The sequence below is a fragment of the Mus caroli genome, chromosome 1, assembly GCF_900094665.2.
Source record: "Mus caroli chromosome 1, CAROLI_EIJ_v1.1, whole genome shotgun sequence".
Lineage (NCBI taxonomy): Eukaryota > Metazoa > Chordata > Mammalia > Rodentia > Muridae > Mus > Mus caroli.
The window spans coordinates 163400475-163418578 of NC_034570.1; the positions used below are offsets into that span (position 1 = coordinate 163400475).

General features: G+C 36.7%; 1 protein-coding gene across 1 annotated transcript; it reads right to left on the reverse strand.

Annotated features, from left to right (window-relative positions):
* Positions 1-2057: 2057 nt before the first annotated feature.
* LOC110302215 (olfactory receptor 10J1-like) lies at positions 2058-3108 on the reverse strand. Its single transcript, XM_021173036.1, has one exon. The coding sequence runs from the start codon at positions 3040-3042 to the stop codon at positions 2110-2112; it is 933 nt and encodes a 310-aa protein (XP_021028695.1). The 5' UTR covers positions 3043-3108; the 3' UTR covers positions 2058-2109.
* Positions 3109-18104: the final 14996 nt, after the last annotated feature.

The following is an 18104-nucleotide window of genomic DNA, read 5'->3' on the forward strand; positions in this document are numbered from 1 at the left end:
GCTAAACCTTGGTCCCTTTATCAAGAAAAGAAAGGAATCACTGGAACAAGGAGGGTATTAATGATCTTCATTTTTCAGAGAAGACTCTCAGAAAGGCTTAGGTCCTGACAGGGCAGGAGTAGGCAAGTTTGGAGTTAGGTGGATTGTTTGTGGATGCCAAACTGACTACATTTCACTATGTCACAAGACCAAAATACACCTGGACAGTCTAAGATAATCAATAAGAGGTTTATGGAAGGATGGTCAACCTCTGGCTGACCACAAGCAAGAAATTAATTGGTGGAATCACACAGATGAAAGAACATGGAAACACCAAATTCCTCTCAATGTGTGACACTAAGTTGCCTGTGGGGTCTTGTATATTACTGGAATCTAAGAAGTGGAGCAAGGAATAATCATGAGATTTCCGCCATGGGAAAGAAAATGACTATATCTGGATTCATTACAAGGATACACTGGGGAAAAGAAAAAGTCAAGAAAATAAGGAGACCTTGAATTGTATTGGTTTTACTCATAACCTGAATTATTCATGATTAATTAACTAGGTTTACATGAAATATATGTAGGTAATTTTTCCTCCATTAAGAGTATTAGGAGCTCTGAATGACAAACAGATTGAAGGATAGAACTATCTTAGACTTTCTTACCTGAATATGTAGCATATCAAATACACAACTGCTTTGTATATTTTATTTGATATTTCTGTGTTTTGACAATGCTTTACAAAAAAGAGAATGTGTACTCATGTATCCTTTGTGGATATTGAAATTAATTTTCAGTAAAATACTTTGATTTGCTCAATAATTGCACCTGCTAATTACTAAGTTTTTTCATTGCTAATCTTTTTCTCATAATTGAATCTAAAATTTACCCCATTGTTCATTTTTTGAGGTAAGGAAGAATAGTCTGTTATTACTTTAGTTTTCAAACACTTAACAGCATTTTGTGGAAGTTTGCATGTGAGACTTCCTTACTATTTACATTTCTCCATTTTTTTTTAGTGGTACTGGGAATCATCTAATTTATTTCAGAAAGGTGTGGTATTGGCTTACTTTTCCACTAAATTCCTTTTCGCTGCCTTGGTGACTTGGTTTATGATAGGAAGAAGTCTCATCCAGAGAGACTATTTCTAAATCCATTCTGCTCCTCTTTCTGCTCTTCACCATGTCAACTCCCACTTCAACTCAACTCGCAGGAAGTTCCCATATAGATTTCTTCTTGACTTTCCCTTCTTCGCCAATTTTCAGAATTCTCCAGCAATCTTTTCCCCAACAACACCCTCTTACTTTCTGAGACTTAAAAATTTTTTTTCTATGAAGGATGCTTTTATCATTAGCCTGAGAAGCACTTCTCCTCCATCTGGCTTATCTTCAGGAAGAAGCAAAGAATTAGACCAATGGCCATTGCATTCAAATGCTATGGCCAGACTCCCTTGACTATCCTATGTTGATTAGGAGGTCTTTTGATTTAATATCCCCTTTCCCCTTCACAGCCTATCCTTAGATCCTTTTCATTTGGAATTCTACCTGTGGCAGATAGGAAATGGGAAGCTCTTTTACAGTTCCATGTGTGGCTGCTTGAAGATAGTTGGTCTGGAAAAGTTTTAGCTCATTCCAAATTCATTTTTTAAAAGATCTCTTTAGTTTTTCATTGCTTATCTTATTAAAACACAAGGCATCTAGATTTCATTACACTAACTACTTGTTCAAGCATCTAATTTATTTTAAGAGAATATTCCATTGAGTAATGTTTAATGTGTGGTTATGATTCAGCAAGAAATAGATTGGTCCCTTTAAATTTAAGCTTGAAATGAACATAAGATTCTACTTTAACCTTGTAATTATCTTCTGGAGTAGGACCAATAGCTGTCTGTGTATGGGTCTTGGAAGTGACTTGTGAATTTTTTATTTTTTTATTTTGTTTTATTTTTAATGTTAAAGAAGTTGAGAAAATGAAATTCACTTATTAGAGGCTGGCTACCAGATTCATGCTTGCCCTGCTCCGGGCTATAATGTATGAGTCTTCTAAACACATAAAACCATGGCTTTATACCTTTCCCTATCAGGTTCCATGTGAAAAAGATGAAATTATTTGGAGAGGAATTAACAACTATGATAGGTATTTTTTACCCAACACTTTTCGCAGAGCATCCTGGACTTCTTTGTTTCTCAGACTATACACAACAGGGTTTAGTAGAGGTGTTATTACAGTGTAAGTCACTGAGATCAACTGATCCTGGTCCCTAGTGTTCTCTGATTTGGGCTTGAAGTAGGCAATAGAGGCACAGCCATAGTGGATCACAACCACAGTAAGGTGGGAAGCACAGGTGGCAAAAGTTTTTCTCCGGCCTTCAGCTGAGGCAATCTTGAGAATGGTGGAAATAATAAGAACATAGGAGACAAAGAGGAAAGTGGCAGGGGCTGTGATGACCATAAGGCTGAGAGCTAATGTCAAGATGTCATTGATGACTGGTACTGTACAGGCCAGATCTAAAATAGGACGGACATCGCAGAAGAAATGTTCAATCAGTGTGTTGCAAAATGGCAGCCTGAATATGGCCAGAGCCTGAATTAGTGAGAGCAAGAACCCTGTGGCTCCCACTGAAGATGCCAGAATGACACACACCCTCCAATTCATGATGACGCTATAGCGAAGCGGGTTGCAGATGGCCACATAGCGATCATAACCCATGACTGCTAGTAGGAGACAGTTGGTGATTGCAAATCCAAGGAAAAAAAATAGCTGAGTCCCACAGCACTCCAGGGAGATGGTTTGGCTTAGACCCACAAGGCTGCCAAGCATGCGTGGGATGATGACCAGAGAATAGAAAGTCTCTGAAGTTGAGAGAACACTTAGGAAGAAATACATGGGGGTGTGAAGGTGGTGGTCAATGCGGATAATGGTCACAATGATGACATTGCCAGCCAGCGTCAGGATATATAGGACAAAGAAGATAACGAAGAGTGTGAGCTGATGCTCTTGAAAATTGGAGAAACCTTGGAAAACAAACTCTCTTACATGTGTGCAGTTGGTTTTCTTCATTGAGGACCTCAAATCTGAAATCTAAAGAGAATGTCAATAATAGTCTTAGTAAAGAGATCACCCTGACCATGAATACACTGTGGAGAAACTTTGAGTACAGCAACGACTCAGCTCAAACTCCCTATATGGAGCTGTAAAGAAGTTTAGCCTGTAAAGTCCTTCTCTCCCAGGCATTGCCCCTAAATTCAATCACTAAAACTTATATTTTAAAACTATATAAGAGCCAGGTAGTGGTATATGGTTGTGATCCCAGTACTGTAGAGTTGATAACAGGCAGATCTCTGGGCCTTAGAGGGTAATCAGGATAATTTCAATGAGTTCCAAGCCAATGAGAGATTATGTTTTTAAAAATCAAAAATGTACATCAAAATTGGTGATATCTAAACAACAGCAGCTGATATAGGCATCTGATTTCCACACTTGTATACACATGCACACATGCCTGCATAAACAACTCCAATTTCACAAACAGGAGCATACACTAAAATGAAATTAAAAAGCAGAACAAAAAGATAAACTCAGATCCTTCATAAATGATAGACTGCATCCTTGGACTAGAAATAAAGATAGAATTTGGTTAGCCTTCCCTAAGAAGCTGTTGAAAAGCCTTCTTTTCAAGTGCATTTTGATCCTCTATATAGTGATTGCCTATAGCACAGGAAATTGGTTTTGAAATTTTCTTAAAATTAGATTATTATTAAAAGATAACCACCAAATTAGGAATTTCTAAAACATTAGCTCAAAAAAGGCACTGCTTGTAATATTAAGTCAAGTTCACCAGAGCTTATGATGATATCAGGGAAATACTCAGAGCCAAAGAGTAGTAATGATATAAGAAAATATGTGTGACATATGCAGAAGATTATTAGATGCAAATTTATACTTTAAGATGTTTATTTTAAAATGAAGCTAACAGAATGTTGATTTCATCAGATTTAAAAAACACAACAAGTGTAAAGTAGGACAATAGTACAATGAATTTGATGATAATAGCATAAAGGAAGAATACATGATAAAGCATAGAAAAGTAAATGTTTACAAGCCTAAATGTTAGATCCTAGTGAAATTGACAAAGAAAAATAATAGAAAACATGAATAATTTTCTTATTAACCCTAAGAAGAAGATAATTAGAGAAGTTTCAGAACAAAAGAAGAAATGTAGCTTCGCAATTTAATTAATATTTTTAGTAAAATAAAATGACTACAATGCCAGGAATAAGTTAGTTATTTAATCAAGAAACTCATACTCTCACATCATTGATGAGCTGAAACTTGTGGCTACACAGGTTATATGCAGTAGGAGAGAACCTACAACAACCATTCTTTTAAATATACATATTAAACTAGCTCTTAATGACTTATTCTTATACTTGTAGATTGATATCTCAGTCCTCATCAAAGAATCTTCTATTTGTAAAGGAGAGTGATTCACACTGATATCTGCATCTGGCCAAGGTTTGAATAAGCTCAGAGAAGGCTATTTCTCTTACCTCTCCTCTTCCCAAGACCCAGAGATCACTGCAGCAGGTGTAGAAAGTTTATAAGAGGCAGAGGTGGTCAATGAACACAGGGAAACACTGTTCTCCAGACACAAAAGGTCAGCTGCACATAAGTCAAAGCAATAGACATGCACAATCCTGTGCAAGCTTGTACCAAATCTCAACACAGAGAAGGGAGGTAGATATGAAATCCCACTCCAAACATAGAGCTATTGGAAATTAATACCTTTGGGAGAGGAAGAATCAGTTTTTAATTTTGATCCTGGTAGGTTGACCATGCTTCGGTATAAGTCCACACATCTAAGAATATATGAGTAACACAAATTGGATTTCATGTGTGTGTTTTTTTTTAAATGGATACAAATTTGGGTGGGTAGGGAAGGTTCTTCCAGGAGCTGGAGAAGGATGAAAATGAATAATACATATCAAATGAACTTATCAAAGATCCAATGAAAACTAAATAAAAAAAAAACACCCATGAACGACTCTGTGTCTTAGTCAGACTTAATTCTCAAATTGACACAGCCTAGAATCATCTAAGAGAACCAATCTCAACTGATGAATCGCCTAGATAAGGTTGGTTGGTGATCATGTCTTTGTGGGGATTTCTCAATTATTAATTGATGTAGAATGGCCCATACCATAGATGGCAGCACCAGATCTCAGGTAGGAAAACCCCACAATCAATCACAATGTAAACTCCAAAGCTGTGGAGCCCAGTCCCAATGGATACAAGTACAAAGCACTCGTCTACCCAAGGCTCATTGAGGAAGAGGGGGAAAAGGATCAGGAAGTTTGCTGTGAGATTTTGTCCCTTAGTAATGTCAGAATCTACATCCATGAAGTCTTACAAAGATGGCTACCCAAACATGATTTGAATGAGGATGGCACCAATGGACATGGCAAAATAGAGGGGAGTGAAGCACAAGGCTTCAACCATAAGCCACAATTAATGGACCAGGGCTGAGAGAGACAGGTTTCTTCAGAGAAGAGCACATGAATTGGTGCCAAATGATCATCCCTGAAAAGACACGTAAAATCAACATTATATGGACTGAGCTGGTTGTATTGAGCATATATATATATGCTCAATACAACCTAATATATATATATATATATATATATATATATATATATATATATATTAGGAATTAAAGAGAAAAAGGGCCATGAATTTGAAGGAGAACAAAGGTGGGTAAATGGGAAGGTTGGGAGGCAAGAAAGAGAAGAGAGAGATGATTTAATTATATTATAATCTCAAAAATAAGGGAAATAACTCCAATCATAGTAAAAAAATAGGGAACTTTAATATTAATAAAGTTTCAGTATTATATTATCATAGGAAATACCTTCAAGCCAAAATCCCTTGGAAATATAGATGCCAAATTCTTGCATGTGATACTCACAAATTAAAAACACCAGTATATAAAATGGTTAGGTGACAAAAGTTTGTTTCAGAATGGAAAAGTTGTTTAAAATTAAGATTCCAATTATGTGTTTCATCAAAACAGTGTTTAAAGAGGGGAGAATCATGTGATTATTTGATTTGCTACTAACACAGGCTTTAACTTTTTTTTTTCAATATTTGCACTTGAGAAGAACGTGTAGAAAGCTGAGAATAAAACATTCTCTTCAAGCTGATAAACACAGGCAGCAATCCTATAGTCAACATCACACTTGGTGCAAGGTATTAAATGGTTTTCTCCATGATTAAAAAAAAGATAAACATGAGGGCTTTATCTACTTCTCTTCAACATTATATTGAATATTCCAGCCAGCCCAGTAAGTAAAAGAAAATGAAGATTGAGAAGGAAGTAATAAAACCAGACATTTTCTAAAGATTACATTCAGAGAAAAATTCAAAAGATGGTACTGACAAGTTATGAGAATTAAGAGACCTTAGCACGCTTTTCGGCACAAAAGTCATTATGTAAAACTTCCCTGCATCTCTGTATTCAACAAACCTATACCAAATTAAATCTAGAAAATGTATCATTTATCATCATTTCAAAAAATATCAAGTGCTCATGAGTAAAGACTTCTATGGAGAAATTGTCAAAACCTCAATGAAGCATCCTAAAGAAGTTTAAAATAATTGGTTACATGCATGAATTCTAAGACAATACTGTCAGTTTCACCTAGTCCCAGATAGACCTACAGAGTCATTCCAAGTCACTCAAATCTCAAGTTGATTATTTTAATTATGTGTTGGTTGGATTAACAACTAATACAAATATTTATATACAAGATCAAGTCCCAGGAGCATCCAAAGTAAAGGAGAGGATTTATCTTTCACATATCAGTATTTATCATAATGTCAGAATAATTAAGATGGTGTGGTGCTAACACAGGGCAAAAATCAATCATAGCAGGGGAAGAAATTTGAGCACCAAAGGATAATGAATACATATTTGATCATAGATGGGGATTTAAAATTTTCCTTTTAATGCTATTCTCCCTACTCTTTTCCATTTATATATCTCTTTCATATTATATTCTTTACATTTTATTTATTGTTTGATCACTCTAGAAACAAGTAATACAATTATTTGTATTGTCTTTTAAATGAGCTCTTTGATAACAAGGGTCAAACTCATTTAGTTCCAGATCTACAGAACCAATACCAATATTCGATTTTTTTTTTTAGGTTGTTGACAAGTACTTGTTAAATGAACTAGTGAATATTGGAATGTTTTTGACTACTCCCAGTCTGCAGGAAGATACTCATCCTTTTGTTGGATGTCCACAGAAGCTCTGCTTCCCTTACCCAGAAGCAGGACACAGGAATTAAGTAAAAAGCTGGACTTGAGAACTTCAGGGCTATGAGAAGTAGAGCCTAAGACTCCTACCTCTAGGGACATTGCAGGCATATGGAGCATGTAGATAGTTTGGACGCAGTAATGTCTACAGCACTCATAAGTGGAGAAACTGGAAGGCTGCCTGAGAGAATGGGCACAAAGAGATAGTATAGAGAAAAGCAGAGGATGTAAAGGTTGGCTTACCACTTTTCCTTCAGAAGGCACACACAAATGGAGCTTGAGTTGTTTTTCAGTTTCCAGTCCACATTTAGGTAAGCAGCTCCATTTCTAAAAATGATAGGAAAAACATGTATATTTTTTGCCTAAAAGAGCTTCCATTTTACTTCAGGAGAATGGCAGACATGGGAAGAACCGTTTTCAAAATGTACAAAATAGTTCTCCATTATCACAGATATAGCAGAGCTACCTCCAAAGCTCTCTCTTTAAGAGAACACGGCAAGACCAAAGAATCTGCTTATTTTGTTAGGTCTTAGTTGGGATGTTGTCTGTTGATAGTAACATTCAAGGACCTGGTAAGGCTCATATATTTGTAAAAAAAACCTATTAATATCTGAATGAGAAAGGCTCAGGAAGAATAGTCCTCTGCTCCCAGTGTATATAGAATCCTGAGGCAATATATTACATTTCCCTTCAGAGAGAGAGAGAGAGAGAGGGAGAGGAAGAGGGAGAGGGAGAGTGAGAGAGAGACAGAGACAGAGACAGAGAGACAGAGAGAGACAGAGAGACAGAGAAAGTTTTTTTTTTTCTGGAAGGAGCAGCTAGATGCCTAGATTATGTTCCTGAAAGATACAGAATAATTCCCCTGACACAGAAGTAATCATAAAAAAATGAAATCAAGGTAGCATATGGATGGCAAAAAATCATTGAAAGTACAAATTTGGCCCTTCAACTTGAACTGGCTGAAATAGAAACAAACTACAGAAACTAGCATTTATTTAAAATACCTTGTGTAGACAGGATATTTGAATTGCATCTTCAAAATTACTTGAAAATACATAAGTCCATCTTATTCCATTGATGAAAAATTTGAAGCCCAGTGGAATAAACCATTTGCAAAATTCACATATCTACTAATTGACAGGCCAGGTCTGAAGCACAGGCATATCTGAATAGACACGTCAAGTATTTCCTCTGAAGCAAAATCCTACAGGATGAATATGCAAGCAAGGTGCTTGATTTAAAAGAGACTGAGACATTGGCTGTAGGAGAAGTGCCTAACTCTCAGCATCAATGCCTCAAAAGACAGGGAGAGCCCTTAGTAGCAGACTACAACCCTGGCATTATAAAGGTGATCTTATTTACAGTCTTTGCCTTGACTTTCAGCAGATTCTTCCATTATTTAAAACGAAACCTGCAAGAATACTATATTTCACTTTAGGTGTCAAGCAACCATTGTGAAACTTACTGAGAAAGTCTGAAACTTCAATATCAAGAAAACCATCAGAAAGAGAGAGGACTTGGTAGATGAAAACCAGAAAGCTTAAAAATCAATACTCTTCTGCTTTTTATTTTAATTTTTTTTGTTTCAAATACACTTACTTTTAGAAAACTTGGAAAATAGAATTATAGAAAATTCCTTAGGAGCCAGTGTACCTGCAATTGGAAAAGGAAAGACCTGGGATGGGACGTTCCAGGAAACAAGAGTAGAAGAAGTTAGAAATCCTAAGGCAAGCAGATAAGCGTCTCCAGAATGACAGAAGAGATTTCATAAAATACTGACAAATTCCAGGCTAATGCTTTGACTCTCCTATCCTCAGAAAGTCTCTCTGCAGAGAAGAAAACTCTGAAAACCCTATATCTAAGAACGCTCTCTTAGGTTTACCCAGAAAGGAAAACTTGTCTATTAATTCTAGTACTCTAAAGAATTCCCTTGAGAATCATTCCTGGGCACAGAGGGCACCAAAGAACTAATGTGACGCCCTATCTCAGGGGTCTCGTTAGGAATTTGGGCAATTAGTAGAGCGAAAAATCCTTGCTTTTGGTTAGTGATTCAGCAAACACAAAATAAACACACTGAAAAATAACTATCTGTTATTCTATGTCTGAGGATGCTTTCCTCTTTTATTGAATAAACAAATATTATTAAGCATCTACTCATGTGCAAAGCAGTATGTTGGCTGGGGATCATAGCACAATAAAACCAGTAGTAGTGCTTGCTCCTGTAGAGCTATCAAGCAGGAGAACACAACAAGCTGTAGTTAAGCCATTAGTATGTGTGCACATGTTTGAAAAATGAGCATTTTCTGGGCAAGTACAGCCTTTGTACAAACATTTGGTTACAAGACAATGCATTTTTGCCATTAGTATATTATGTTCACTATTTTATACAGAGAGAGCTCTCTCTAAGACACATGGCTTATGAAGTGAACTGTGGGCTGGGTCTTATCTCCTACTGTCTTCTTGACTAGGGGATGGTATTGTTTAAAGTATACACTACCTACCCAGGCAGGCAAATCTCGAAGTAGGAATATCACAATTGTATTACTAGAAGAAAAATAAATGCTAGGAGGAAAAATGTAGGGGGCAGGTTATGCTAGTTTACCACACTGTGCCTTTTAGTGCTTCTCTGAGTTACACAGTTTAAGCTGGAATATTGAAGACATATGTCAGTCAACTAGATGAAGCTAAGGTAGAGGAAGAGAGGATGAATGAACTACTGGATGAGTTAATGTAACTCATTTCACTATGTGAAACACTCCTCATTGTGAGGGAGATTATGAGGAAGAGGTCATGTTGGATGTTGCCCGCCGCTTTTGTTCCCCCTGGTAAGAACACACTCAGGGCAACTGGAATCTTCTGCGGCACAAGCTTTATTGCTTACCCCATCAGGAGCCAGTGGAGAAGAGAGCCAGAGAGAGAGCCAGAGAGAGAGAGATAGAGAGATCCCCTGAATGGCGAAAACCCGTCCCTTTTATGGAGGAATGTCCTCCGCCTCGGACGTGTCGCTCCCTGATTGGCTGCAGCCCATCGGCCGGAGTTGTCGTCACGGGGAAGGCAGAGCACATGGGGTGGGAAACTACCCCAGCGCATGTGCAGATGGTTTGTTTACTACTTAGAACACAGGTGTCAGTGCCATCTTATAATGGCGAATGTGAGGACGGCTCCTTACAATGAAAGAGACAATGAAACTGAAGATGCACAAAGATTTGTACAACTTCAGGCATATTCTGAGCTAGAAAAGCTTCTGCGGAGTGATGGTGCAACCATATATAAATTCACAATTAAAATAGAAGAAAGTGAAGCCAAGACTGGCATTTCAAGCCTTGGAAAGACAATGAAGGATAACAGCTATTGTCCCATGGGAATCTTTTGTAGCCAGAGCTGTGGTGGAAGACACAGTATTAACACTGAATTTTTGAGACCTCAAAAGCTAATCCATTATAGGAATCTTAACACAAATGGTCAAGAGATCTGTTTTTACTCAGCCGTGACCCATGAACCAATTCCAAGAAAGTGATTATTTATATAAAGTGCAGTTTTTTTTGTTTTTTGTTTTAGAAATCTGAAAGAGTTGCAGTGTGAGCCTCTTAGGTCAGCTTAACAAGCCTTATAACTTGTTAACTCATTATATGGAGAATAATAATAGTCTCTTTAAATTCTTAGAGAAGAAATAAGGAATAAAGATATGGCTCTGTCTCCTTGGAACATACTGAAACACATGTAAGTATGGAAAACAGTGCGTTTGCTGTAAGACATTGGTTGTAGAATTATTTACCCTTGACTAATTTCAGAGCCTTCTGTTCTGCAACTCGTTCATAACTGATAGTGTCAGGGCTCACTCAGGAAATTGGTTAAAGTGGTAGATATGTAACACATTGCCACACACTATCTCATTTGACACATTTAGAAATGAGAAAATATACCAGAACATGATTAGGGATAGCTGAACTCACTGTAAAGTGTTTATTGTAGAAACATTAAAGCCAAGATTCCATTTCTTAATGTGACATTTAAGATTCTTCAAGGAGAACTCTGCTTGTTATCTATGGATAAGTGTCAGTTCAGAAGCATTGATCAGTAATATTCTGAAAGTAAGTATATATTTTAAAATCTACCAGGTTGATGGTTCTATGGCTTAGAGCCAGTTAAAGATTCAGAGACAGTTACAAATGATAGAATTGATAAAACTTCTATAGAGAAGAGAAGATCAAACAAAAGTACAAAATGAAATTACATTATAGTAAACAGCTAGTCCAGAAATAGGAGTAGAAATTCACTAAAGGCAAATAACTACCTGAAATTATCTAGAGTTTGAATTTGGAATATTAAGAGTCTGTAAACATTATATCTATGGGAATTCCTTCCATCTGTTATTTAAATTTTTATAAATTCAAATACAATTATCTTTTTTTAAACTTTCTTCTATCCAGCCATGTCTGGGTTACCCCCATTAACTTTTCTCAGATTCATGGCTTCTATTTTTCCTTTATTGTTGTTTCATACATGCATACACACACATATCACATACATACATATACACTTTAACATGATGTTCCTAAATATATAGATACAGTCTGATCTGATTAGGGCATATGGTAATTATATACAGATTGTTTCTAAATATTTATCCTTATACTCACAAATAAATGTAGCTTTCATGCCTCAACAAAGAAACTGCTCTTTGCAGCATATGGGAGCATTACAGAAGACTACAACAGATCAAATGCAGAAAACAAATTTTCTTTTGTTCTCCAAGTCTATCTGATTTACCTGATCCAGCCCCATTTATTCACACGACTAATGCACCTAAGTTTCAGGGAACATCATGGAAGAGGTCTGGAAAGAGTGTAGGAGCCAGAGGAACAGAAATTTTGAAATGGAATTAATTTGCCTAGAAACTATACCTGTGAACCTATACCTGTGAAGTCTGAACAAAGTGGCTGCCTCAAAAGACAACGGTGACAGCAACAGGCGTGCTAATGCATACGGAGCAAATCTCAAGAGACCCCAATTCTAAACAAAAACCCACAGACAACCAAGGAATACTTAGGGTGGGATAAATGGTGTTTTCCAGGAAAGAGTTATACAATACAAAATGGTCAGCCACCAATCTTTTTGCCCACATAGTTCAGGTATAGACTCTTGTTCTTGCTGCTTTGAACTTTCTCTGCCAAATAGTTTTTTGGTGTCAGAGGGAATCCATCTTTATTTCCAGTGGAGACTGAAAAAAATCTGTAGATACACTGGTTCAATGTGGTCCACCTACTTGGGAGTGGTGGAGGGGACCATCGACATCAGTACTCTGAAAAAGCCCCTAATAAGCCACACAAGTTTACCTGGAAGATCTTGAAATAAGATGGGCACAGTTGAGCACACCATGAATCTCTAATTGTGTAGAAACAATAAATGTACAATGGAGAGTTGCAAGAGCCTGAGTAAATCTGAAAGCAAAAGGAAGCTATATGATCTATGTATATGCATAAATGTATGGAACTTTCAAAATACAAAAATATTATTTTATAAAACAAAAGCAAACCATAGAAGCTGAAGAATGAGCTAGAGCATTGCATTCTTGCAACTATCTGCACATAGATTAATTTTAAGATGAACGCTGAAGTATTCCAGGTGTTGGTGTGCAATCTGCCCAAACCATCAACTGACTACTCAACCAAGCAGTCACAGGGAAAATCCTTTTCTTCCAGGCTTACTCAACAAAGATGATGCTTACAAGCAACTAAGAAGATCTCAGAAATATATTATACAGTAACTTCTATTTATAAACCAAAAAGAGTAAATAAATTTAAAGAATATTGAAAATTTAAAATATAAAATAAGTCCAGAGTTGCTTCAACAACTTTAATTAATCATATAATGAAAAGAAAAATCATTTAATAGTTTTATATCTAACATATAACAAATCTTAGAAATGCTTCTTAGAATAACTAGTTCTGAGGGAAACAAGGTAACAAAAGGTGAGCAAGTAGACAAGTTTCCATTTAATTTCCATCACAATTAAGTTAGACGTACAAGGTCCATATAAAAAAATAAGTAAAGAGGTAAACATATTCAAAATTTGTTTTAAACTCTAAAGATATAAAGGCATACTAAATTATAGTCAGGCCATGAAAAGTCAAATGTAGCCATAAATAATAGATGTTGAATGATTTGATGCCCAAGGACAATTGAGCCAAAGGCTTCAGAATTGGTGTAAGGTATAAGATCATCAATGCAGAACTGAAATGTATTTGTTTAAAAATATAAAAATTTTTGCCCCTACCCTAGGTTCCATATTCTGGCCAATAACTCTAGCAGAAGTCCTCTGCTTTACTGGAGGTCACTCTGGCATTAGGGATCCCAGATAAGACACCTTGCAGAGCCTGCTAATACTCCTTAAAGGCCATGCAACAGCATCCAATAGCACTCCACACAATCCAGGACAATATGACAACACCAGAGCCCAGCTATCCTACTACATCAAACCCTGGCTATTCCCACATAGCTGAAGCACAAGAAGATGACTTCAGGTCCAATCTTTTGAAGATGATGCAGGAAATGGATAAATCCCTTAAAGATATACAGGAAACTACAATCAAACTGTTGAAGTAAATGAATAAAACTGTACAAGACTTGAAAGGAGAAATAGAAACAAAAAAATAAATAACAGATGGAGGCAGCCCTGGAGATGGAAAACCTAGGAAAGAGAACAGGAATCACTGATATAAGCATCACCAATGGAATACAAGAGATTGAAGAAAGAATTTCAGACAAAGAATATACAATAGAAGAAATTGATAGTCAATGAAAATATTGAATTAAAAATTTTCCTAAACCAAAACATACAGGAAATCCTGGACAATGTGAAAAGACCAAACTTAAAAATAATAATATTAGAAGGAAGATTTCCTAGCTCAAAGTCTCAGAAAATTTTTTCAACAAAATCAAGGAAGAAAATTTTCCTAACCTAAAGAAAGAGATGCCTATAAACATACAAAAAGCTTACAAAACACCAAATAGATTGGACTTAGAAAAAGTTCCCCTACAACATAATAAAAGTAGCAATTCTACAGAACAAAGGCAGAATGTTAAAAGCTGCAAGGGAAAAGGCCAGGTAACATAAAGGCAGACCTATTAGAATCACACCCAACATCTCAACAGAGATTCTAAAAGTGAGAAGGACCTGGACAAATGCTCACAGATTCTAAGAGACCCCAGATATTAGCCCAAGCTACTATAGCCAGCAAAACTTTCAATCACCACAGATGGAGAAACAAGATAATATATAACAAAAACAAATTTAAACAATATCTATCCACAAATCCAGTCCTATAAAAGACACTAGAAGGAAAACTCCAACTCAGTGAGGTTAACCACACTGAAGAAAACACAAAATAAATAATTTCATACCAGCAAATCCAGAAAAAAGGAAACATACCCACCCACACACACTATCACCACCAACATCAAAACAGTAGAAATCAACAATCTTTAACCATTAATATTCTTAACATGAGTGGATTCAATTCCCTAATAAAAAGACAGAGACTAGCATGATGGAAGCAAACAAAGAATTGATCATCAGCTGTATAGAAGAAACACACCTCAACATCAAAGATAGAAATTACCTCAGAGTAAAGAGCTGGAAAATGATTGCTGAATCAAATGGACCCAAGAAATGATCTGATGTAGCCATCCTAATATCTAAAAAAAAATAGACTTTCAACCAAAATTAATCAAAGGAAATGGGGAAGCACACTTCATATTCATTTAAAAAGAAACCCACTGAAATAATGTCTCTATTCTGAGCATCTATGCCCCACATCCAAGGCAACAATATTTGTAAACAAACAAAAAACAAACAAACAAAACATAACCAAGATTAAATCATACATCGAATCCCACACATCAATAGTCTCTACTCAGGGCAATGGTAACTCCCAGGAATCTATGTGGGTAACCCTAGCTAAAACTCTTAACAATGGAACATATGGTGCCTGCATATATACATTAGAGATATTTCCTGTAACCAGGCAAGACTTCAGTAAAGGGATTAAGATACCAACCCAGCAAGAAAACTTTTGCCCTGGTGCTAGGGTGGAGAGCAGAAATTGTAGAAATGGCCAAACAATGACTGGTCCAGCTTGAGACCAATGCCACAAGAGGGAGTCCACACCTGACAGTGCCTGGAGGCATAAGAGGCCAGGAGCCAGAAGATGGATTGCCCAGGGACATAGAATAGAAACAAATATTACTGGAAAACAATGAAAAATCCAAGTCAATGAAATGATTCCTATTGATATTCTGCTATACTCTGCTATATTGCTGTCTAGCCCAATTGTCACCAGAGAGGCTTCATCAAGCAACTTATGGAAACAAATGCAGAGACCCACAGCCAAAAGATAGGCAAAGCTCAGAGAACCTGAGGGGGAGGAAGAGGTGGAAAAGGGGGAGAAAGGATTGTAGAAGCCAGGGAGAGCAAGAACACAACAAGAAAACCCACCCACAGAATCTCCTAACTTGGAATCACAGATAATTGACAACCAGGGAGACTTCATGGGACTGACCTAAGCCCTTAGCATATATATATATATATGACTCTGTTGCCTTCTGTGGGACCCTTTCATCCTACTGGGTTGCCTCATCTAACCTTAATAGAGGAGATGCATAGTCTTATTGTAAGTGGATATGTCATGCCCCATTCATATCAATAGGAGACATGCTTTGTTTCTGAAGAGAAACTGAGGAGTGGATAGGGGTTGTTGGGAATGGGGGCTAAGAGAAAGGGAGGGAAACTTTACTGTAAAAGGTAATTAAATAAAAATAAAATATAAAAAATTCATTCTAAACAGGAATTGTGAGTCCACCAAATGATTTTAAACTTGCTTTTAGTGTCAGAGCATCAGATATCACCCCTATGTATCCCTGGCAATGGGGATCTTTATTCAAGTTCTACTAAATAACTGTTTATGCTTGCTTCTCAGGATGCATAAGGCCTTCTGTTACCGCTGGAAAAAAAATGGACACTTGACATATCCCTCAAAAGGACCATGGCCTCTCCCTAATGGAAAATTAGCCATTTCACTCACTCCAGAGACTGTTCCTAATAGATCAGCCAGCTCTATTTTCCCATGTGTTTTCCAGTTTAGGTAATAAGCAGTCTCAGTAACCAGGTCTCAAGATAGTACCCACTCTGTAGTTTGTATTTTAATTTTAATTCTATCATTGTCCACTGGGAGAAAAACATGCTGTTTTGGAGAGAGAGATGCTCAGCCATTGGGACAGCAGTTTAGTATTTTACTAAAAATGCCATCCATAGTTACGTCAAACTAGCCCACTGCTTATTTATTCCACCAGGTTGGACTGAAAGTCTTGTAGAACTGATCGTCCTTCCCTTTGATCTCAGATGCAGGAAAGCTGCACCGAGCGTTGTCTCCTTACTTAAATAGATGCCTTTAGGTTTGACATTCTGGGGGAGATGCACAGAGAGTTATCAGCAAAGGAGAGGCAGTGATTAGGCCATAACTCTGAATCTAAGACATTAGTAACTCTATTATAAGAAAACTCACAGACTCTTCTGCATCCTGTAGTTAAGAAATGCATGGATTTAAATGATACTATGAAGAACATTAACAAAACCCTATGAAACATTTTACAATTCAGTAAAATCAGCAGCCTATTATTTCAGGTGCTCACATTTCCAGAGTGGTGGATATGACTCACATCCTCACAGCCTTCTAAAAACCCAAAGGAAGAGAATACCTGGTGAGTCTGACTTCCCTTTGTATTTAGGGCGGGGAGATTCACTGGGGCGTATGTTCCAGACAGCTGAAGTCTGTTAGAGAAGGGGAGGCCATACTCTTTTAGGGGAGAATGTGATTTCTGGGAATTTGGGACTATCGATGAATCATTAAATAAAACAGAAACGAGACGAGAAAAACTCTTCAAGGTTCTTTAAATGTGTTATATTTCAAAGACTATTCAAGAATGCAATCTCCAAGCATGTGAAGACCACCATGGTCATTTCTCTCTCTTCCTACTACTGAGACAAACTTTTATTTGTGATTATTGAACAAAGTGAATTGATGTAGAACTTATTTTGAGGGATAAAATAACATTTGTTTTGGTCTTAGCAACCAAAATTCATAGGAGACATTAAAATTTCAGTAGTGAAAAAAGAGGTCATGAATTTGAAGGGGAGTGATAAGGGGTATGTGAGAGAATTTGGAGGAAGGAAGGAAAGGAAGAAATGGTATATTAAATTATAACCTCAAAAATAAACAAAAAATTAAAATATTCATGAGGCAACAGAGTAACATCTTTCTTTAGGAGAAACTGGAGATATTTTGTTTCCCTGATATTGGACAATGGGTGAGCCTTGGGTTTGCACTTTGTTGATTTTTTGAAGAAGGAAAGGCAACACAAAATTCAAGCTTGCAGACATTTTCTGAGTTTGAATGTTTCTTTCCATGTCTACATTATTGCTTTTTTTCTCTTTCATTTTCCTCCTCATTTGACTTTCCAAGTCACTAATTATATATTCTTACTTTTGTTGGTGCTTTATTTATTAGATATTTTCTTTATTTATATTTCAGATGTTATCCCTTTTCGTAGTTTCCTTGCTAAAAATTTCCTATCTCCTCCCCTCCTTCTCCCCAACCCACCCATTCCCAATTCTTGGTGCTTTTAATGCACCATCCTATCCTATGATCTTTACTGACTATTGTGTCCCCTGGAATCTACCACATATTTGTGCTGGGATTAAGTTTTTAAAGATGTTAATAATTGACAACTGAAAAACAAAATGGTG

Bases quoted from the DNA above. Each gene is read 5' to 3' on its own strand.
- LOC110302215 (XM_021173036.1), bottom strand. From the start codon at position 3,042: ATGAAGAAAACCAACTGCACACATGTAAGAGAGTTTGTTTTCCAAGGT.